This window comes from Myxocyprinus asiaticus, chromosome 26 (genome assembly GCF_019703515.2).
Source record: "Myxocyprinus asiaticus isolate MX2 ecotype Aquarium Trade chromosome 26, UBuf_Myxa_2, whole genome shotgun sequence".
NCBI classification, from domain to species: Eukaryota; Metazoa; Chordata; class Actinopteri; order Cypriniformes; family Catostomidae; genus Myxocyprinus; species Myxocyprinus asiaticus.
Window position 1 is genome coordinate 31,409,481 of NC_059369.1, and position 25,063 is coordinate 31,434,543.

At 41.2% G+C, this 25,063-nt stretch overlaps 1 protein-coding gene across 2 annotated transcripts in view; it reads right to left on the reverse strand.

Annotated features, from left to right (window-relative positions):
- LOC127416656 (voltage-gated potassium channel subunit beta-1-like) overlaps positions 1 to 25,063 on the reverse strand; it is a 152,899-nt gene that overhangs the window by 109,395 nt on the left and 18,441 nt on the right. The window contains exon 1 of one of the 2 annotated variants that reach the window (XM_051656100.1): positions 22,822 to 23,202. The exons of the other annotated variant lie outside the window; for it this stretch is intronic. Within the exon in view, the coding sequence (XP_051512060.1) occupies positions 22,822 to 23,078 (257 nt within the window). The 5' untranslated portion in view covers positions 23,079 to 23,202. Of the gene's footprint in view, positions 1 to 22,821; positions 23,203 to 25,063 lie in introns of those variants that run through there. 2 annotated transcript variants of the gene reach the window in all.

A 25,063-nucleotide genomic window follows, 5' to 3' on the forward strand; every position in this document is an offset into this window, starting at 1 on the left:
ATGTTCAAAGCCATTGCAAAATGGCGGTAAACACACACTTGTACGTCCCAATTATTTCCGCGATGCAGAACACGGACGGAATCACAGAATCCAGTCATGTAATTGGAATTAATTCTAAAACGTGGAATGTCACAGAATTTGACATGTTTAGGATAATTAAATGTATGAATGCACAATTAATCAAAGCAAAATTGTGATATGCCCAAGTATAATGATTAAACCACAAAAGGCTGAGATGTAAATAAATAAACATGCAGTCTTCATGTGGTGCGTGCTGCAAAATTAATGTGTGTAGCCGGCCGTTCATTCACTGATACCTCTTCATAATCATCCCACACGCACTGTGTGTGTTACAGATGACAAATAGCAGAGCACTCGTTTACTGTTAAGTGTGCAGCAGATGCAGACTATATATTTAAATGATTAAATCACAGACTTTAGCGGTTTGATAAGCACATTAAGCCATTTAGTGAACTGATTAGCCGTAAGTGGGAAGCTGTCGTCATACAACATAACATACAAACTAAAAGTCCTTCAGTCGGCTTGTCATCAAAATAAAATGTACATTTAACCAAAAGTGTGAAATTGAAGAAATTGCAAAATAAATATATTACTACTGTTTAGTAAAATGTAATATACAATGTAGTATTAACAAATTCTAGTAATAATAATAATATATCAATAGTTATTACATTATATAGATGCAATATCTCACAAGCAAGAGTAAAAATGTTCAGTGCTTTCATTAATACTGTGATGCTCTGCTATGCATCACTTTATTTGACATTAAATAAATAAATAACTCCATTGTTGTGTTTTGAAATAAGCTGTGAGGACCTGCAAGCACTTCGTTTGATAAAAATAATGTAATGGTATGTTGAAAAGTAATTGTTTTGTTTTTATTTGATTTAAGTTCTATGAATTTATTTGATTAGACAGTTTTTATGATAACATTTAAATAAACTTTAAAACATTGAATTCAGAACAAATTAAACGGAAAACACAGAATTTAGGGTGGGGGAAAAAAAACAGAATTTGGGAGAAAAAAAAAACTAATTTCATAGGGCCCTACACTTGTGACTGCATATTCTATATTAATGTGTCAAGTGCTATGTGCCAAGTGCAATGTTGCTAGGCAAACATAAATAGCCTACATTTAGGCTAACGAACTACTGTATATTACTTGGTGGAAAAATGGCTTATTCCGATTATTAATTTTAAGAAACTTTCACTCCCCTTCAAACATTGTTGTCTTCTATCCTGTTGCTGTTGTTGCCATTTTATAAAAGCAATAAGCCACTTGAGACCATGTGTGACAGTGATTTGACCACAATTTAGGGGGTATCCACTTTGTGTCATTCCCAAGAACATACCTTGACCAAGGTAAAATAACTGTAACATGTAGCTTTTTTGATCTGTTTGCAGTGCTGTTAACATGTTGTCAAATTTGTGTGCAGGGTGTTTAAGATTAAATAAAACATCTGACTCAAGGGAAGATAATGAACAGTGTGATTACACATGAATACATTCTATACTGCCCCTAGAGGAATGCATAGAATTTGCTATGCGTCACTTAGGATTTTACCATTAAAATGTAACAACAACGGACAAAAACAAACACCACTGTAGAATGTCTGGTTTTTGCTTGCTTTTTGTGTGTATGTGAGAGAGAACAGCTTTGTGTGATGTAAAATGAGGTGAAATACACAAAAAAGGCAGGCAGCATCTCTCAGTGTAGGAGGATGAAGAGATGCTCACACAACAGCACTCTGTGCTCAGCTAACCTGTTTATGCCCACTCAAACACGAACACACTGTGCCTTAGGACATGCAAAAACATTAAACTCAATGAAAACGATGTGAAGTGGGGAATGGAGTCCAGTTCTATGCACTCTTAAAGGGATAGTTCACCTAAAAATGAAAATTCTCTCATCCTTTACTCACTCTCATGCCATCCCTGATGTGTATGACTTTCTTCCTTCTGCCTTTCACAAACTGAGATTCTTAGAAGAATATCTCATCTCTGTTGGTCCATTCAATGCAAGTGAATGGTGGCCAAAACTTTGAAGCTCCAAAAAGCACATAAAGGCAGCATACGATTCATATGACTCCAGTGGTTAAATCCATGTCTTCAGAAGAGATATAAGAGTGGGTGAGAAACAGTCCAATAATTAAGTCCTTTTTTTACTATAAATCTTCACCTACGACCAGCCCCAACCAGAAGGTGGTGAATTGAAGAATGTGAATCGCTAGAAAACAAAAGAGTACTGTGCAAGTGAAAGGGAAAGCAGAGATTTATAGTAAAACAGTAATAATATAGTAATAATACTTAAATATTTAAATGTTTTTACCCACATCCATCATATCACTTCTGAAGTTGGATTACTTTTAAGCTGCCTTTTATGTGCTTTTTGGACCTTCAGAGTTCTGGCCATTCACTTGGATTGGATGGACCAACAGAGCTGAGATATCTACAAATCTTCATTCATGTTCAGCAGAAGACAGAAAGTCATACACACCTGGGATGGCAAGTGTGTGAGTAAATGATGAGAGAATTTCATTTATGGGTAAACTATCCCTTTGAAGCACGGGCAAAAATTGTTGTTCTACTACTGCAGATTAGCAATTCACCCAGACTCAAAGCTTAGAGGGATAGTTCATCCAAAAATAAAAATTCTGTTATTATTTACTTCAGCCTCATGTTGTTCCAAACTGAATAACTTTTTCTTCCTAGAACATAAAGGGAGATGTTAGCCTCAGTCGCTATTCAGTTTCGTTGCATGAAAACTGAAAGGTAACTGAGGCTGTCAGTCCCTAACATTCGTACTAACATCTTCCTTTGTGATCCACAGAAAGTCATACAGGTTTGGAAAAACATGAAGGTGAGTAAATGATGGAAGAATTTACATTTTTTTGTGAACTATCCCTTTAAGACATTTAAACTTGTACCTCATTAAATGAAGATAAAATATATTATTTTCATGTAAAATGTGTTTATGTCCTCATGACATTTTACACAATTACTACTAACAATACAATTTATTTTAATACCGATTTCCCTGCAATCATCTTTATCGTTATCATTTTTTATCTTACCTTAACAAAGAACTGTTGTTTGTGGCATAGCCGTGATGTTGAACTTATTGTAACTTTTCAGTCAAGGCAACACTGAGCGACTCAAACATGACACTCTTTTTACAGCACTGAATGCAGCCATGTTCCCCAGAGCTATGTGACAGATGCCATATATTAGAGAATTTTTTTATGCAGTTGTAATTATTTCAAATCACTATGGCAACCTAGTGGAAAAGAGGTAAATGAAAGTGCCTGTTAGTAAGTCTGGGAATAAATTAGTGTAAAACCGTATGGGAGCTGAAGGGTATGAACCAAGGTGTGATGCTTCTCAGTAATTAAAACCACGGGTTTGGTTACATTATTGCATTGAAATGAAGACAGAAGTATTGGGAAATGTATTAAGCTTTGCTACATTAAAAAATAAAAAATAAAAAATACAATTTACAGACAAGAATGAAAAAAATGCTACAGTAAAAACTGTTAATTGGTTAACTGGTAGTTACCTTACCATGTACGGTGAAAAATGTAAGACTATACATGTTTTATTTATTTTTTTACAGTAAACTATTGTTAAAACGACTCCCAGAAGTCCCTGCTTGACCCATCACTCATCTTAATGAGGACATAGATACCATAAACTTCTATAGTTTTTATTTAAAGCCAGTTACATATGCTATCAACTAACCCTAATGTTACCACTAAAATAATTTTTATATTCTTTTAGATTTTTTAGATTTAGGTAATCTAGTAAAATCTTCTAAAAGCAATCTAGGGCAAGATTCAGTAAAGCACAAGATTGAAAAACCTACTAATGTAAATGCCAGAGGCTACCTTGAATAAATCTGGCAACAGCACAAAAACAACACAAGTCAAATAAATGCAAAATAGCTCTGAGACAGCTGATTAGTTGTCTAGAATGGGCCATTACCTTCGGATAACTTTTTTCTTGGATGCGGTATACTGTTGACTGAAATTAGGTCGGTTGCACCCTCTATAAATGCAGGCTGTATTTGCTTCATCTTGATGGCAATGCAGTCAGATTGCTATTAGGCCTACAGAAAATACATTAGAACAAAAAACAAGCATAAAATGAAGACAGGCTGTACTTTTCTGCCTCTTTTCCCCATCTCGGTTTTTCTGTTTGCCTCCCATATGTCAGAGCGAGAGTGAGAAAAAGACCCAAAAGCAGAAGAACAATTCAAAGGATTTATTAACAACAAATGTCAACATAAACTGTTCTGGCGATGAATAGGAATCCCAGCAGCAGCTGCAGTAGTAGGAGGCAAGGAACAAGTCTGTGTGCGCGTTGTGGCCACGCAGCGGACAAAGGATGAGTGTGTGTTCATAGACAGTTGTACGCGTTGTGGAAGTCAGGAGCAGATCTGAAGGAAGAGTCCATTGAAGCATGGTGTGGTGCAGAGAGCAAAGCCCGGATGATGGAGGGCAGTCATATTCACGACACGCGAGCAGAGACAAAGAATCCTCCACTGGCTATTCGTGGGTGGCAAGGGCAGGTGTACGGCAAACTGGAAGGTAACCACACTTGCTGACACGCGGGCAGAGACAGGCAACCAACAGATACACGAGACAGCACCAACTAGACAAAGAGAGCAAGGTTAGTCGCTTGACAGCACAAGCAATAATCTAGGGAAGACAGTGAGGGCACACAAGGATTAAGTATGGAGTGCAATCAGAGTGGAACAGGTGTAGCTAGCACGTTAATCAGCGGCATGATCAGCACTTCCCCGGGAACGATCAGTGTTCCCATGGAAAGCCTGATCATGCGTGCCGGCTCCGCCTGCGAGACATGAGGGAGAGAGAAAAACAAAACAACAGAATAAACTGGCGAACTCACCGGAGCCGTGACAGTACCCCCTGCCTTAGGGATGGTGTCCCCAGCAAAATTACCTTGCTGGAGATGAAACTAATCAATGAGGGCAAGTTCTAAGATGTCCAGAGCCAGGACCCAACACCTCTCCTCCAGTCCATAGCCCTCCCAGTCGACCAGGTATTGGTACCCTCTGCCCAATTTGGAGCGAAAAACTGGTTTATTTTTGTGGGGGCCATGATATCTGTTGCAGGGCTCCCTGTTCCCCTATTCTAATCTTTTCTATTTGCAAAAGTTTGTGAGTATAACATTTATATTTCCTACTGACACACTAAAGCTGAAGATATAAATAACCATCTTAAGACAAATACTTTTGTGAAACATCTTATGTGCCTAAGACTTTTACACAGTACTGTACAGCACAGGGTCTTTTCCAGTTCCTGATTAGTCTGCTCTGCCTGCCCATTTATCTGGGGATGGAACCCAGAGGACAAACTCACTGTAGCCCTCAGCTGTCGACAGAACACTGCCAAAAAAAGCGACAAAAACTGGGGGCCTCTGTCGGAAACCACATCGACCGGGAGGCCATGAAAGCGGAAGACATGGTTTATGACTGCAACCACTGTCTCCCTCACTGAGGGTAATTTGGAGAGGGGAATGAAATGAGCCGCCTTCGAGAACCGGTCCACTACAGTCAAAAGAACTGTGTTGCCATGGGAAGGGGGAGGTCAGTTACAAAATCCATGGCTATGTGTGACCAGGATCTCGAAGGGACAGACAGCGGTTGGAGGAGCCTGGCCGGGGCGTTACAGGAGGTCTTATTTGTCGCCCAAATGGGGCAAGTGGCAACGAACTGGCGTACGTCCCGAGCAAGCAATGGCCACCAGAAACACCGTCTAATGAGTGCATGGGTGAGGGTAGACCCTGGGTGGCAAGTGACATTGGACGAGTGACCCACTCTAGGACGTGCATGTGGCGGGGAATGTGTTGGTTAGCAGCACAGCACAGACTTTAGCCACCACCTCCCAGGATACCATGCCCACCACTAGAGAGGCAGGTAGGATGGTATCCGGTGGGATGGTGGAGGCCTTGATTTCAAAACATCGAGACAGGGAGTTGGGCTTGACGTTTTTAGAGCCCGGGCGATACGAAAGGGTAAAATTAAACCGAATGAAAAATAATAGCCAGCGAGCCTGTCTAGAGTTGAGGTGTTTTGCGCTACGGATGTACTCTAGTTTCTTATGGTCAGTCCAGACCACGAAAGGTATCCACAAACACTCTAACCAATGATGCCACTCACCCAAGGCCAACCGGACAGCCAGGAATTTTCGGTTACCGATGTCGTAGTTCCGCTCAGCCGGTGTTATGCAGTGCGAAAAGAATGCACATGGAGGCATCTTTCCATCCGTGGGAGTGTGCTGCGAAAGGACCGCTCCAACACCAACCTCGGAACCATCCACCTCTACCACGAACTGACTAGCAGGGTCGGGAGTAATCAAAATAGGTGCAGAAGAGAACCGCTCCTTTAGCTTGGAAAATGTGACTTCAGCCCACGGGGACCAGCAAAAATCAGTGCGGGTGGAGGTGAGAGCAGTCAATGGCACTGCCTGTTGGCTGTAGTTTCTAATGAATCTCTAATAAAAATTTGCGAACCCCAGAAACCTTTGCAATGCCTTGCGAAAATCTGGGGTTGGCCAATCAGAGATGGCTTTGACTTTAGCAGGGTCCATACACAATCTCTCGGACGAAACGATGAACCCCAGGAACGGAACCGACTGTGCATGAAAAGCGCAATTCTCCGCTGATTCTCTAGCAGTCGCTGAAGCACCTGCCTGATGTGCTGTACATGGTCCTGGATATTCTGCGAGAAGATCAGAATATTGTCAAGATAAACAAACACAAAACAATCGACCATGTCTCTAAGCATGTCCTTTACAAGCCCCTGAAGACGGCGGGGGCGTTGACCAATCCGAAAGGCATTACCAAATATTTGAAGTGGCCCCTATGAGTGTTTAAGGCCGTCTTTCACTTATCCCCCTTCCTGATTCAGACCAGGTGATAAGCATTGCGTAGGTCCAACTTCGTAAAGAGGGACGCCCCCCTGCAAGAGTTCGAAGGCTGGGGACATCAACAGCAAAGGATAACGATTCTTCATGTGATGTCATTCAGCCTCCAATAATCTATGCAGGGTCTAAGCGAGCCATCCTTCTTTTCCATAAAGAAGAACCCCACCCCTGCGGGTGATGAGGAAGGGTGGATGAGACCGGCTGCTAGAGAATCATTGATATACCTGTTCATGTCCTCCCTCTCGGGGGCCGAGAGCGAATACAGCCATCCCTGAGGAAGAGAGGTGCATGCCAAAGTCATATGGGTGATGAAGAGGGAGGGTCATGACGCGGGACCGGCTGAACACCAACCTCAAGTCATGGTACGTCAACGGCACTCCAGACAAATCCGCCGGCTCATCATGCAACAAAACACAAGACTGGACGGGAGACAGCAGAATTAAATCAGTGTGACGAACAATAAGAGCTCCAAGCAAGAACAGTGTTGGTTGTTCAATCTATGTGTGGGTTGTGCGTTACCAACCATGGATGCCCAAACACTACCGGGGTCGATGGGGATTGGATAAGATAAAAGGACAGTGGTTCTGAGTGATACCAGAGATGAGGATGACTGGCTTGGTAGACTGGGTGATGACTGACAGGGGCGTACCACTGAGGGTGTGGGCGGTGACGGGTTCGTCCAACTGGACCCTGGGAAGCCACCACTTGGAGGCCAAGTCAATGAAGTTTCCTTTGGCTCTGGAATCCACCAGAGCCAAGACCATGTGGCAGGCAGAGCCATATAGCAGCCAGGCCAGGAGAAGAGTATGAAGTCCAGGGGCTCTGTTAAAAGGTGTTTTGCACACCAGTAACCCCCTTCCTACTGACAAGCGGTGTCTTTTAATGGGCAGGTAGAAGAGAAATGGCCCGGCCGGGCACAAGAAAAGCAAAGTCACTTAACTAGGCGTCGCTTCTTCTCCTTACGTGACATCGGGGTTCTCCCGACTTGCATGGGTTCAGTGTCGGGGCGAGATTCAGTTGACCTAGTCGAAGCAGTGGATCGGAGGAAATGGTCAGCCACTTGAGAGGGTGAAGCGCGGCATCAACGGTGATTGCGGCGTAGAGTCAGGCGTTGATCAACTCAGATAGCCAGGTCTAACAAGTCATCAAAACGAGTGGGGAGGTCCAAAGGATAAACCTCATTCTGGACATCGTCGGAAATCCCACGCAAGAACAGGTCCCACATAGCGTGGTTGTTCCACTCGCAGGAAGCGGCCAGGGTGCGAAACTCAACTGCATATTCAGCAACTCACAGATATCCTTAGGACAGTCTGGATAAGACCCTCCCCACCTCCCGATCTTGAGCCGCGCGATCAAATACTCGGCAAAGTTCAGAGGAGAAAGCTTCATAAGTGGTGCAGCACAGATGCCTGTTGTCCCACATGGCAGTTCCCCATTCACCCGCCCTTCCGGAGAGGAGCGTGATAACGCACACGACCTTCATCGTGTCAGAGACAAACTTAGAGGGCTGTAGAGTGAAGAACAGTGAATACTGAGACAGAAAGGCGCTTACGGAACCAGCCTTCCCTGAGATTGGAGCTGGAGGGAGAATGCGAGCCTCTGGGTACCAAGGGGCGTGGTGAAACGTTGAGGCCGATGGGGGTGTTTCAGGAGAGGGACCGGGTTGTTGGACCACAGCAGTGAGTTCAGCAAACTGCGATGTCATCTCCAATGCCGATTAGAAGTGTAGATTTGGTCTTGTTGATGCCCTAGCAGAGCTCCTTGATTCCTCCACTGGGTCCATGTTTGGCTAGATTATTCTGTCAGAGTGAGAGTGAGACAGACACCCAATAGCAGAAGAACAGTTCAAAGGATTTATTAACAACAAATGTCAACATAAACTGTGCTGGTGATGAATAGGAATCCCAGCAGTGGCTGCAGGATCAGGAGGCAAGGAACAAGTCTGTGTGCACGTTGTGGCCGCGCAGCGGGCAAAGGATGAGTGTGTTCGTAGACAGATGTATGCCTGTGGAAGTCAGGAGCAGATCTGAAGGAAGAGTCCGTTGAAGCATGGTGTGGTGGAGAGAACAATGCCCGGACAAAGGGCAGTCGTATTCCTGACACGCAGGCAGAGACGAAGAATCCTCCACTGGCGATTTGTGAGCAGCGAGAACAGGCGTATGGTAAACTGGAAGGAAACCACACTTCCCGACAAGCGGGCAGAGACAGGCAACCAACAGATACATGAGACAGCACCAACTAGACAAAGAGAGCAAGGTTAGCCGCTTGACAGCACAAGCAATAATCTGGAGAAGACAGTGAGGGCACACAAGGATTAAGCAAGGAGTGCAATCAGAGTGGAACAGGTGTAGCTTGCACATTAATCAGCGGCATGATCAGCGCTTCCCCGGGAATGATCAACATTCCCATGGAAACACTGATCATGCATACCGGCTCCGCCTGCGAGGCATGAGGGAGAGAGAAAAACAAAACAACAGAATAAACTGGTGAACTCAATGGAGCCGTGACACCATGTTTATGCACTAAAAGGCCTGGCCAGGTGGACGCATTGTTTAGATGAAAACCGTGATTGTGGTGTGAAGAACTTTGTTTGCTTCATAAAAAGGCAGAATAAAGCACAATCACATCCAGTGGTAGTGATGTGTGTGACATCATTAAATAAAGAAAGATTAAAAAAAATTCAAATGAGATTCTGCACTAACTGAATGCATTCTGAATTGTATTTCTCCAAAGACTAAACGAATAAGAGGACACAGCTAACAGGCTGATGCTTGGAGAGCATGACCTCTTCACACTGAGTACATCATTCATCATGCTTGCATTCTGAGAGCCCGTCATCCACATCCCACATACACAGTACACACAGCCTCTCACACATATTTTTTCTCATACACACAACCAGTCAAACACACTGCATTCACACACACACACACACACACAGTGCTTCAGCAGTAATGAGTAAGAGGGACAGTCTAACAAGAGGTGTGTGATCTCACTGAGCAATCTCATGGGTGTAATTACTGCACACGGAACACACTGTACTGTGGCATACTGTACATATACTACAGAGGGTTTGGGGTGGGGGGCTAACAGCAACACCTGGACCAGCAAGATAAGCTAGATCAGAACTGGATCAGAGCCGAAAGGGGAGAAATAATTTTTATTACAGTTTAGTATGAACAACCAGAGCATTCATTGCATTTACTTTTGGATTGAATATTTTTCAATCCATATTTTTATCCTCACTTCAATGCAAATTTGGAAATTTTGATTAAATAAATCAAGTGTTCTAAATTGAAACGAGGGCATGAAAAGACAAATGCGACTATACAGAAACATGCACAGTCAGCACATACATTGTGTCACTTATGAATAATGATACAAAAACCTCATCAGGTGAAATAAATATATAATTTGGTAAATAGTTAAATATAGAGCATTGAAATTCAGCCAGGTCTCCGTTATTTAAAATTAACAGTCCCAAAATAATTAAGTGTGTTTTGGGCTTCTTCATAGTCCTGCATTATGCTTCAAATCTTTTTCTGGGATTTTATTTGTTTTGTGTTCTTGTAGCCTCTATGTCTGTGCCCGTCATAGTAAGTAAAGGCTAAGAAAGGGTTTTAACCTTCTTTAAATTGATTTTAAAAACTATCTGCGATTAATCGATGATCAGCCCTTTCCACCATTTTAGTTATCGTTATCGGCAAAATCCACTATCGTTTGACCTCTACTGGACAATGGATCCACCTCATTGGTTAAAGGAATATTCCGGGTTCAATACAATTTAAGCTCAATCAACAGCATTTGTGGCATAATGTCGATTATCACAAACATTAATTTCGACTCGTCCCTCCTTTTCTTTAAAAAAATAAAAATAAAGCAAAAATCTGGGTTAAAGTGGGGCACTTAAAATGGAAATTAATTTGCCACTGCAGATCCTCTGCAATCAATCTATCACAAGTTTGTCACAGCCACTTGCATTTTTAAATGCACATGCTACATACCAATAACAATAATAAAGAAAGAGGGAGAGGAAAGAGTGAAAAAGAGAAAAGAGTGGGTGAAACATATTGTACAGTCAAAGGGGAGAGAAACGGCTCAATGTGACGTTGCCACGGCAATGCAGAGGGGGACAGAATAAAGTGGCTTGTGTGTGTGGGTGTGTGGGTGTGCGTGTGTGGGCGATACACATTTCCCTTCGCTCCCTGCCTGACTCACAACAGCATAAATACTGCAGGTGCTCTCAAACGCAATGCTCTCATCTGTCCTCTGTCTCCCTCTTGTCCCTCAGGCCTGACAGCTACAACCACTGTCTCACACACACACACACACATACACGCACACAAACTGAGGCAGCAGGATAAGTGAGACAGAGAGAGAGAGAGAACAAGAACAAAGTGCTACACCATGTCCGCCTATTGAAAGTAAGACTCGTCCTGAATTGGAATGTTAATGAACTAATGTATATATCCCAATGATTGAAGCATTCGGTACAGTATTATAGCCTTGCAACTGCTAGAACCTATATGCAGTACAAACACAGATGAAATTGCTTTTGTTCCCTTATTATTAAGATGCAGTCCCACTACTTTAGGCTATGAGAATGCAAATCATTTTCAGACACCACAACAGAGAAAATATGCTGTCTCGCTCGAGGGCTTTTGGTTTTAAAAATAATAAATCAAAATAAACTATGTTAAAATATACCATCTACTCACTTTCCTGCAAAAATATGCAGATTTAAAATATGTATTATTTGTATTGAGCCAAGAGGTCAGTGTGTAACGTTTGGTCTTCTATTGGTCACACTTCTTCTCATTCTACGTCATACGTTTCCGGTCTATCGGGGTTGGATGTGATTGGGTGGAGTGAATAGAGTGCGAAGTGTAGTGTGACTGCCAGACTAAGAATCTTATTAGATTGGAAATATCCTAATTTACCAAGAGCATTGTTATGGCTTGGAGACCTCATGTTATTTGTTATATCTGTGGAAAACAAAATACACAATTATAGGGTTCTCATGTGTTTTGGTTGAAATGGGGCTTTCTAATCTCACTTTCTGATCTGCCGGAAAATTAATGTGATTTGTGATTCTTACTGCTTGTCATTTACTACACAGACCATACAAAATTAAAGTAAAAAAATTATTTTCATTTATTTAGTAATTTTATTTAGTAAACACTACTACTATTTTTAAAAGATGATACTCTGTAAAAAGTAGTAACCTGCAATTGTCACCTTAAGGAGCTATTTCTACCTGTTGCAGCCATTGGCACAGAACTGCGGGGGGACGGGGAGACAAGTTTCCCCCAATGCTGTGAAGGTGGTGAATTGTCCCCCTCTCCCTCTCCCTCTCCCAGTCATGCCTCTGTCCTTGTTTAAATCTTTTTTTTTATCAACACTGAAAATAATTTAGTATGAGATGCCTTGCAATTGCATGACTGTGAGTCTATCATAATAAGACAAATACTGAAGCCCCACCTCCATTGTACGAGTTGGTATCGCCCAACTTTTGTGCAATCTCCTCTAGCGTAGATGGCTATATCATTACTTTTCTCAGCGCTGGCCAGGATGGGCCAATCACAGTAATTTATTATTACGGAATGAGGATTTAAAAAAGGCAATTATCATTTACCTTGCAATTATCAGTTTTTATTAAAAAAATACTATCCAGTGTAGAAATGTCCGCTTGAAAAGGTGGTCTGGGGTACGGTTCATGTGAGCTCCAGTATGGTTTGCTGCTGATATGAATGCAATTGTACCAAATCGTGGAAGTGAACTGCTTATGATGACATTTGATTGGCATCTTTTTAGGCTCCTGATCGTAATTATTGTGTTATGATGAATTTCTCATACCTGCTTCTGTCCAAATAAATCCCCTTAATTAAAGTCATAATTCAGATATCTTGCAACGCATCTGCGGGCTCGCGGCAGACAAACGCTAATATTCATCACATCATTGCACATTATGTTAACATTATACTCATTCATTTTCTGTTATATCATAATTTCATGTAAAGCTGCTTTGAAACAACACCTGTTGTGAAAAGCACTATACAAATAAATTTGACTTGACTTGACACATTCAATGCATCCGTGGGAGACAAATGCAAATGTCGTTCTGGGAATGTAAAGTTTTGGTGGTAAATCCGAAGAGACAAGTTTTAATACTTCACTTAACACAGTGAAGCTGACGTCTTCTTGAGTTGTTGCCTAGTTAAAGTGATAAAACAGCTGGCATTTGTACTCATGTTGGTGACGGAGTACATCTGACCCAAAAAATATGATGTGTACAGAGACCAGTGGGGGCTGGGGGAGGTGAGAGGAAATAAACTCTGGTTCAGTCCATGCAATCGAACCAAGTGTGAAAGCTTTCTTAAATGTGAACGCATGGAGGATTCAATTTTCAGAGCATCAAGCGCCCCCTGCAAGAATAAAACTTGTGCGATTTTGGTCTGTAGGTCTCTTCCCCACACAAAACTATCATATGAATTTTGAAAACATGAAATATATCACATGAGTCATATGCGGAGTCAGTGGAGATGTTAAAGGCATCCACTGAAATGATCAGTTGTTGTTTTCTGGGTGAGGAAAGCAGACAGGCATGTATTTCCAATGAGACTTGTAATTTTCTGAAAGGGTTAATGTTTCTGAATGGAACCTTTTTCTGAATGTTTGATATGATTACACAGTGTATAAATATTTAGGTATGCTATGAATATGATTTTCTATTTATCTGTGCATTAATCTGAACTGTTATTATGCACTCTGTAATGTGTTGTAATGAAAATCTTTTGATCATAAATGCTTTTTTTGAGAGTTATTGATGAATTTGCTGATGACTGACAGGGTTTTGGCATATACTATAAATGTTAACTATGCACTCCTGTTATAATTAGCCTACAGATATGCTTGCATTATTTCCCAATGTCAGTGCTAACACAGACAGACAGATAGAATATAAGAGCTTTGTATTTATGTAGGGATGAGCACGAGTACTCGAGTACAAGAGTCCCCGAACGTGACAGCAACGATCGATCATAAAAACAATGATCGTGTGAGTTTAAAAAAAAGACATATTTTTCTTTTTTTCTGATTGGTTATAGCAGAATTTTCGTCGAAGGAGAAGGGTTTAAAGATTTTATGCATTACGTTGAGCCCCAGTATAACGTCCCATCGCGCAAAACAGTCACGGGAAGAATAGATGCTCTATATGAAACGACTGCTACTTCACTGAAAGACAGACCGTCAAAGACAGCGAAGATGGCTATCACTATGGACTCATGGACCTCGCTGACCACTGAATCCTATATAACACTAACTTGCCATTACATTGCTGAATGGGATATACATAGTTCAGTGTTAGAGACGCAGTTTCGACGAACAACACACCGCTGTGAACATAGCCAACTACCAAAAAGATGTAACAGAACAGTGGCTGTCAAGCTCAGAGAAAGTAATTGCGTGTGTTCATGATAACACTAGTAACATGGTTTTGGCGAATCGAGGTCTTTGGGAATCAGTGCCCTGCTTCGCACACACCCTGCAGCTAGCCATCAACGAAGGCTTCAGCGTTGCTTCTGTAAAAAGCGTGATAGCTGCCAGCAGCCGGTTGGTGGCACATTTTCACTACAGCACAGTGGCTACAGCGGCACTTCGCCAGAAACAACAACAGCAGAAAGTACCCGAACACAAACTTATCCAGTACTGTTGCATGCGGTGGAATTCTGTGTGCGATATGTTCGAACGTCTTTTGGAACAGATATGGACTGTGTGCGCTGTTCTGTCAGATCGCAATATTACAAAACTTGCAGATGCAAAGACACTTGACTTGAAAGATGAGCACTGGCAGATTGTAGAAGAACTGATACCCGTTCTCCAGTCTCTGAAGTGCGCCACAACAAAAATGTGCAGTGAGACGCATGTTTGCGTTTCGATGGTCTATCCGATCACACATAGCCTCATCACTAAACACCTAAACACACAGACCGGTGAGTCTCCAAGAGTGTTGGAGTTAAAGACAGCCGTGGCAGAATCTCTGAAACGGCACAGTCACTGTTGCTGAGGATGCCGAGAAAGTGGCTCTACCTCTGATTGCGGGAACATTGGATCCAAGATACAAACATCTAAAGTTTCTTGAGACAGAGCTTTGAGAGAGAGTAAAGGAGAATCTGAAACAGCTTTATGACACAGTTACAAATTCTGTCACACCCATACAAAGTGACTCTCAGCCTGATCGAGCAGCAATTACGGTGCTCGACACTCTTTTTGGTGAGGATTACGGCGCAAGTGATTTTTGTTCGTGTGACACCGAAATCGAAAGCTACTTCAGTGAGCCATGCATCTCTGTAAACCAGGATCCTTTACTGTGGTGGAAAGTAAATGAGAATCGGTTTACAAAGCTAAGCATCCTTGCCCAGTGGTACTTAGCTGTTCCTGCGACATCTGTTCCAGCGGAGCGCATTTTTTCCACCGCCGGCCTAATTGTGAATAGACTCCGCACACGCCTCTCACCTGTGCACGTAGACCGACTCCTCTTTTTGAACAAAAATATGTAGGCTGTAGCCTATTTTAAGTTTCATCAGTTGTGGTAAATATACAGGATGTTTTTGTTTTGAGTTTTATAAATCATTCTATCTCTGTTTTATTTACCATTATCAGTCATTTGGTTAAACTTGTTAAACTTTTTTTCTTTAGCTTTGAAAATAAAAACTAAGCTGTTCGTTTTTGTTGTTGTTTCAAAAGCACAGTTGAAATATGCTGCTAAAGTAATATTGAAGACAACGTTTTATTTAAAATTTACAGTTGAATAAAGTAGCCTAAAAGCAAAGTATCCTATGTGTTCATTTTTAAATCACATTTGATAATAAAAACACAGAGACAAGTAATATTAAATAAATTAGAAGCCTATATAAAATAATATATAATAAAACAAATGCATCGGCTCTACTTTTACTTACAATAACGAACGCAGAATTAAGGTTTAGTATTTCAGAAATAGCCAATATTCGGAGAGACGATGAAATCGTCATAGTTTTTATCTTGTGATGAAAATATCCTTGAAATTTTATTCATAATTCATCAATAATCATCATGTGTTGTTCAGTAATTTAAGTCAGTTTTACTCCGACTGAAATGTCGTAATTTTAGCTAATATATAGGCAATGTCAGCAATCACTTGATAAAGTAGATGAAAATACTGTAATGTAATCTGCCATATACATAACATTATGAGAACACTATAGAAAGTTGTTAATTCTTTTTGCTTTACTTGCCCGTGTTTCAGCGCGCTGTTAGAAGAGCGCATCCACAATGGGAGTTACACTCTCTGGCTATAGCACATAACTGCATTTGCATCCTTTTGTGCTGATACAAGTTGTAATGTTACGTTTATGTTGTGTATCTAAAATATCTGATTAATCTCATTGGATGTGTCATAGAAGGGGCTTCAGTTTACTGGAGTTCATTTACTCTTCAGCTTCACCTCATGCAGCTTTTCTATTTCAGATGTTTCTTTTTCGATAACATTGATGCAGCATTAGCAGTGTTATTTTTTCTAGTCATATGTTCATGTTTTCATAGACATGTTTTCATGTCATTTCTATTTGTCAACATTAATTTTCGTAACAATCTTAAAATATTTTAATTATCTCCATGACGGACACACCCCGCCCCCTGCACACGCCCCGCCCCCCGAGTACTCGTTTTTTGAGACATATCAATGATCGAAATAAGAAATTGACAAAAAAGCCCATCCCTAATTTATAGTCACACATGCATGTTCACTACTAGTGCAAGCACAACCAAGTACACATACAAAGCATGATGTCCTACTAAGAGTTACAGGGCCCCCCGTTGGTGACAACTGGTAAAAACAGTTCCTTCTGCACTCATTTATAAACTTTCACTGCTGTGTTTGCTATAATGCACACCTACTTGGCCATTACCACCCAGGTACAATAAAGGATACTGTTACTGGCTATCCCTCCAACAATATCCATCTTCTCATTAAGAAACCTTCAAACAAGTCTCCATGGACACTAATTGCTTTTCAGGGATTTAGAAAGCAGGCGCTGGTCTAGCTTTTGTCTCTCTTTCAGCTTCTTCAGCCCAAAGCCTTTCACTTTTACCATGGAAAACCACTGAATGCTGATGCCAAGTCTCTGTGGTGAAGGATTTCTGCCTTTGCTGCTTTGCTGCCAATTTTCCTGAGGTGAACTCATTTATGGTGTCATGGGTGTGTGAACATCTCAATTACCATGAGATGGTCAGACAGTTTGGTTAATAATTTACAAACACAACACACACTAACGCACACTGCACTGGTCTGAGTGAGGTTTGAATGTCAAAACAGTGACAGAACACATTAAAAATGTTGAAATAGTAATGAGCTACAAAGGAGACAATTGCGAAATACCACACTGAGATGCAAATCCAGCAGTGGCCGTTCTTCATTATGCATTTGATTGATATATCGAATAACATAATGACTGTGCATCTGCTCTCTAGTTAATATAGCAGAATTTATGTAAATGAAGGACTAATCCCTGCAGTCAAGAAGTTGGGGGAGAGAGGGAGTCAGAAAGAGACAGTGTGAGCCGCCTTGTTTACGTGATCTGAAACTGATGGTTGCATTATTGATTGTGTTTAAAACCCAATGCCATGATCACATCGCTAGCAGATATACTCTGACGCCATTACTTACTAAACAATATCCAGTCGGCATTGTTGGTAGACAAAGATGTCTTTATCTAATTATGTTTTACAGGATTAATAGTTCTTTATGCAAGATTCACTCACGTCATTCATCGGTTGACTACCCCAAGGAGTGTAAACACTGTGGCAGTGTCCAAAACCTGAAAAACACATCTACAGTCTACAGAGAAAGGCATTAAGGCATGTCCGATATTCTAATTTGTAACAACCTTTCTACTAAGATGCCTTCATCTACTGTATACATTTAAAAAAATGAATGTTCACCTATAACTGTATGCATCTCCATATGTACCGTCATGTTCACATTACGTCACTTTAACAAGGTTAAAATGGGAAAGGCGGCCGGTAGGGAGCCCCTCTGCCCCTGGCAGCGGCTCCACCGCTCCAGACAGATGGCAGCGAGCCCCTCCTCCCCTCACGGATGGTGGCCGTTCCTCCGTCCCCCGGCGGACGGCTGCGGCTGCCCCTTTGGGTTGATGGCAGTGGCAAGGACTCCATGACAGCGCATCCCTCCTCCTTCCCGGGTTTCGGCACCAATGTAACAAGGTTAAAATGGGAAAGGAGGAGGCGGGAGCCGGCTGAACGGTCAAAATAATATTTAATGAAACAAAAAGACACACAACACAAACGCACACACGGCAGCTGCATGTGGCTGCGGAGTGCCGTTCTTGTGCATTTTTCCAAGCAGGAAGTTGGAAATTCCCAATTTCTGAGTGGAATGGAACGCAACATATGGCCAATTGATCAAAAACCTCTAATCCTGAAAACCTACAGTAAATGGGCCAATTTTCAGAGCCAGAAGTCAAGTAATTAACCATTCATTTTCACTAAGCACTGCTTGTCAGTCTGAAGACTAGTACTGTGTTTCGAGCGGTCTTGTCTGAATTCCACTCAGTCTAGTTGACCCTGCCTCTCTCTTCAAGCCTGTATAAAACACAGAGGTGCAGAGTGACACAGTGTCACGGGTTGAACCCTTATCTAATTGCAAAGGCAATTAAGTATTTAATGGGGACACTTAGTGATCAGTCCTCAATCATTAATCAGCTTTCCAGGATAAATAAATGATCAGTGACTGGCACTTTCATGGTGATTTTGAAAATTCCTCACATAACTGGCCCATTTAAAGCTGTTTTTGTTGAAGCCCAGGTAAGGATTCTTAAAGGAACCTAAAAGATCAGGAATAAATTTAACCTTTCAAGGAGACAGAGAGAGAGAGGGGAGAGGTCATATGAGGTGAATTATCTTATTCCTTCACGTGTGTACATGCACACAACAAAGCAAGTATGGTGAAAACTGGCTTAGACACAGTACAACAAAGGCAATCAAACTGCAACAATAATAAAACAACAGTACAGTCCTCTGAGAATCAGTGACCACGATTACATGCACTTAAGAAAACGGTTTATTCCAGGTTTTTTGCAGAAAGCGACATTCTGAAACGGCATGAAAAATAGACAGCTGATTTTCTTATGCCATTTAAGGTATTAAGAGAAGTGGTTTAACACACCTAGGTTACTCTTGGAGAACGCAGCTTATGTGGTAAAGTAAACGCATAAGTGGAGTTCTGATGGGAAAACAAACGTTATAGGATGGAGCCCAACAACAATTCAACAGAGTGGGAAGAATTAAACTTTTCTGGGAGTCCAGAGGGAAAAATCACATACACTATTCACTATACCCATTTATACACACCAATGTAAAATATCGACTGTCCCTCACGTTCGCGTATATGTGCTCATACATTGGGGAAATCCCAGAGTTATACATAAGAAGGAAATACCACTATTGCATCGCAATTCCGCTGCAGGTCGCGATAGAAAGTGAAGGAAACAAACACAGCAACAACTCTGGAATATCTGGTAATAAAGCGAAGCAGCAGAGAATAAAATAGCAAAGTCTTCCTCGGATCCCATGTTTGTTATTTACACAAGCGTCGTGGGGAAATTACATTGCTGTGGAGAAAGCTGCTTACTGACCAAACCACATGTATACAGGAGTAATGAGTATGCCGCTTATACAGTGCATGTAAACCAGAACGCTGTTGCAATAAACCGCTTTCTGGTGTCCAAGTAAACGTAGTCAGTGGAGAGGAAAACAACTGAGGGGTGGGTGAATATAGCGGGGCATGTTTCCTAATAAAAATAAAACTTGTCAAGTCTGCTTTATTTAATGACACAAGTGTAGTAAAACACCACCAACAATATCTAACCATAAATGTCTTCTGATCAATCCAGTCAGTATCATAAGTCAGACAGTGACTGCACTTGAACTGCAACTTACCCTGAGCTTTAAAGCAGAATAAAGGTCACAAATAAATGAACAAAGACAATGATGACAGGAAAAAGATCAAATAGATCATGCCCTGAAGTTCTTTCCAGTCGATATTAAGAAGCACATTTCATAGCTGACAAACAGATGTTAATCATCAGCATTACTATAAAAGTGTATTTAACAACAGCACTATTGGCCCATAAATGTACAATATGCAGAGGATGTTATGGCAGCTGTATGTTCTTTACATGTTTTTTTCAAGACACTGAAATTGCATCAATATGTAAATCACTAAACTTGGCAGCTGAAAGAGATGGTACAGTAAATGCTTTATTTTCTGTTCAAACTGCATTAAAATCAAACTGCAATTTTATTTTCTCCGTTTGTGTGGATCTGAGGTACATTACATAAGGGATAGCCTAATTGCACGGCCAGCCAGTCATTATTGCAAAAGAAATCTTTACAGGGTGGCAAATGGGTCTTTTATCACCCGAAGGGCTTTATTTTACAATAATGAGTGGCTGACTACACATTATACCGCATACTACACAGCTACTTTCGAAATAAATAAATATATGGACATGAGATATCGATTTGAGTTTAATTTGAAATAATTTATTTAACTTACTTGCATAGACTGCAGATTGATATGAGAGACAGAAGGAAACATACTGTAACTTAGGAAACATAGGTTTCCTAGATAAGCATTCAGTTATACAGTGTTGCTATAGACAACAGTCCTTATTTAGAAATATTTGACCACTTTAACACAGTGGGTGTAATAAAGTTGTATAATAAGCTAAAAGTGCAGTGTGGTGACCTCCCTTTGGAACTGTTTCCAGCCATTGACGTGCAGTTCCTACAGTGTAACAGGATGAGGTCATTGGAATTATTGGGTTTGAAATCAGTCGTTCATGACTTAACACATGTCACTGACTGATGGGGCTCCAGGCCATGATGTTCCTGTGGCCAGGGTTACATGCCTGAATGTGACCTTCATAGCGTGAGCTGCTGTATATACATGTATATCTTTGAGGCCCCAAAGAGTCGTGATACAGTCAATGCCAAAGACGGTATACAAACCACTCCAGTACACTGTGGGTGACATACCTTCCAGCCATGTTAAGAAACCATATGTTATTTGAAAGTGTTATGTCAAAGTTCCATTTGACAGTGACTCTGCCCATCTGTCCACTTCATACCAACAGCATCAATACTGATCTCTAAAGTCCAATATAAAACTTCATGCTTTATCTGTTGTCTGTCTGAAACATGTGGGAACCAAATTGGCTCATGATATTACCAGCATGACCTGTGGTGAATTCTTCCCTGAATGCACCCTGGACAAATTATAATGAACAGCCAAAACCACAAGCAAATTGCTAATAAAAGCTTGTGCAAATCCTTGACTATTGGCACTTATGGGTGAGAGGCCACGGTCATGACTGTAGGATGGGCATTATAACCTAGAAACGAGATTAAAGGAATAGTTCACCCAAAAATGAAAATTATCTTATCATTTACTCACTCTCATGCCATCCCAGATGTGTCCGATTTTCTTTCTTCAGCAGAACACAAATGAAGATTTCTGGAAGAATATTTCAGCTCTGTAGGTCCAGAAAATTCAAGTGAATGGGTGCCAAATTTTTGAAGCTCCAAAAAGCACAAATAGCCATCATAAAAGTAATCCATAATTAAATGTCTTCTGAAGTGAAACGCAAGGTGTGTGTTTAAGAAATATATTTAAAACTTTTTTTACTAAATATTCTACAAAAAGCTGAAATATTCTTCCAAAAAGCTTTATTTGTGTTCTGCTGAAGAAAGATAGTAATGCACATCTGAGATGACATGAGGGTGAGTAAATGATGAGAGAATTTTAATTTTTTGGGTGAACTAATCCTTTAAAGGGTTAATTGACCAAAAAAAAAAAAATGAAAATCTTGTCATGTACTCACCCTCATGTCATTCCAAACATGACTGTTTTTCAAGATAAGTTTAGCAAAATTTAAGAGCTGGTCTCTTCCATACAATGAAAGTGTACAGTATGGGTACCAGGGGCTGTCAAGCTCCAAAAGGGACAAAAAAACACCATAAAATCATCATAAAAGTAGTCCATACGATTTGTGCACTATATTACACTTCTTCTGTAGCCACGCAGTTTTGTGTGGAGCAGTCTGAAATTTAAGCCAAGATTCACTAAAAATCTTGCCTTCTCTTCTTGCTTGACAGCTGTGGTCACCATTCCCTTTCATTGAATGGAAAAGAGCACACTCTGCTTGGACATTCTGCTATAAACAACAGTTACAAGTTCCTCAAAAGAAAGACATTCAGGTTTAGAATGAGATGTAGGTGAGTAAATGATAACAGAATTTTCATTTTTGGGTAAACTGTTTCTTGTCACTTGTTCAGTGAGTGTAGCATAACCCCCCTCCTCCACTGGGAGATTCAAAAATGTAATGAGCACAAATGAGAACAATGAAAATATATTTCTCCTCCTCCTCTTTCTGCGTATCCCGTAACGTCACACAGAGAACACAATATACAACCAGACATGGGCAGAAAGAGGAACAGAATGTTAGGAGACTTTAAGAAGACTCCTACTCTTAGTACTTCTTTGTTTTCGATACATACATTTCATAACAACCATTCAAGAGATCTTCAAATTAATTCAGCAAAAACGGAAAGAATCCACTCTCAACATGCATTTTCATTTCCATCACCAACAAATACTGAAATCCTTCACAAATACCAAATGTGGATACACCAATATTGGAACATCTATATGTTTTTAAGAAATCAAATGAAGATTTACTGAATGAATTCAGTGTATGTGTACACATCTTTTTGCACCTTCCTGAGTGTGTACCTGTAGGCCATGCCAGACCTGGCTCGGACAGAATCCTGTAATGAGAGTGTGTGAACATGGAGAAATTCCTCCAGTTGTTTGAGTTCCAGCTGGGAGTTGGAACGCAGGCCTTCCCAGCACAGGAGTGGGGGACAAAGCTTTCCCCCAGAGGTCTGCTGTTTGTTGCAGCGGGGCTGCCCCCTCTCCCTGCCCGGCTTCTGCCCACCTTTCTGCTTTGGAGTGGGAATCTCAGGACAAGTGGCTTTATACAAGTACATCTCTCTCTCTTTCAGTCAAGTCCCCTGTGACAGTTCCTCATGTGCCTGGACATCCACAGTCCAAGTAGGCCCTCAGGATTCAAACTTCTGAGTTACAACACTTAGCTCTCAAGAGGGAGCAAACACAGTTGAACGTCTTCTTCAGTCAGTAGTTTGCCAAACAGAACAATTTTCCAAGAATCCTGTTGCTCTTGATCTGAGTAAAAGTGAACATCCTCTGACTGAATTTGTCTCTCTTCTTGAATGTCTTGTTAGTTACATGTCTCACTGCTGTCGTTGGACTTACTGTAGTTTCACTCTCCAATATACACCATGGGAATCTGGGACATTTTCCTGCCTGTATCTCTATCTCCATCCCTCCCCCTGCTCTCCCACCCTTTCCATCTCTGTCGCTCCACCTCTCTCTCTCTCTCCCTCCCTCACTCTTTCATTCCCTACTATTTTCTGTTCCATTTCTTTCACGCTTCCTCCCATGCAGTAGACACAGTCTACAGTCGACCTTTGACCCTTGGGACGTGCTGGAACTACAACTATGACATCATGTCTTTTCCAGGGGATTGTGGGAATGAGATGGAGACTTTCCAATATCTAGATATATCAGCATTATTTGTGCGTTTCAGCCAGCTCCAATCCAAAAGTTGATGGTGACCAGCCAATAAATGCACAGAGACAGCAATCCATCCACACTCAGTGACAGACCTAAACAAAGTCGTAGTCCTAATTCACCAGATACAGAGATAGATTAACTACCTGAACTTAGAGCTCTCACAAGCTTGTGTAAGAATCAAAACAAGACAAAACTTCAAAAGATCACACACAAGTACACAGGCAAAGTATTGATGAATTGCTGTGATTATTCAGGATTAGAGGCAGTGGAGAATTGGTCATTTGCAAAAATGACAGCTGAGTTTGTGTAATCAGTAGGAGATATAAATAACTAAATACATTTTTTCATTTGCAGGACTTTCCAAAGAGCACACAGAGTAAATATTTAAGGATAGATAGCTCACCTCAGCCATGGCTGCATGACATTCTCCACCCTGTGTGAACTTGTGACTATTTGGGGCACTCAGAAATAAATCTACACCATTACATTTTAGAACTCATCAACTCTATGTTCAAGTACCCAAAATATAAACCTATACAACAGTTAGTTCCAGTCCTCTAATCTGATTTTGACAAGCAGCATTCCAAGACTGCAGTATAACAAAACTTGGATGCTTCACTGTGTATCTAACATGATCACAAGGGAGGTCGACATGTTTCAGATACTTCAGGTAACCAATGACCTGCCACATTATGCCAGCTCACTGACAATCGGCATCTCCTATCAGACATGTCTGCACCAGCTCCAGCATGTTTATCTTCACTTGCGGCACGACCGGATGCGTGTCATGTCAGCAGCGTGAATGACCTGTGTTGGATACCGTGTTGAAACCAAGAAGTAATCGAGTTCGATCTGCCGCTGCTGAAATCGGTCTGGGCTTGCCAAAATTCTAATCACTGCTCCCAGTGGCCGAAGCTGGAAGTGTTGTTAAACATATGGGTAAGAGTGAGCTCCAGTTTTCGGGTGTAATGTCCACAGCCAAAATTGAGTTGTATTTTAGTTGTAAATGATGTAGCCTAATGCAGTCAACAGGAATGCATCTTTTATTAGCCATCCACCCAAACCCAAACCCCAACCCTAAACTTAACTGCCAGCGAAGGAAAAATGTAATTTTAGAGTGAAAATGCAACCTCCGAATCGCGCTCACCATTGTTTATGTGAACATGGTTAGTCCCCGGTTCCCATGTCTCTGAAGTTGTTCACACAATACGCTATCAGTAGCACTAAAGGGAAATGTATTCACGTTTGAATTGACGCAAAAATGTTTGATGGGGATGGCACTTATCAGTAATTTGGCTGAACAGAGTGTATTTCAGGGTACTTGAATTCTGGAAGCAATGTCGATTTCCCGTGTGATCACATTGCTTTGTTTGTGGAG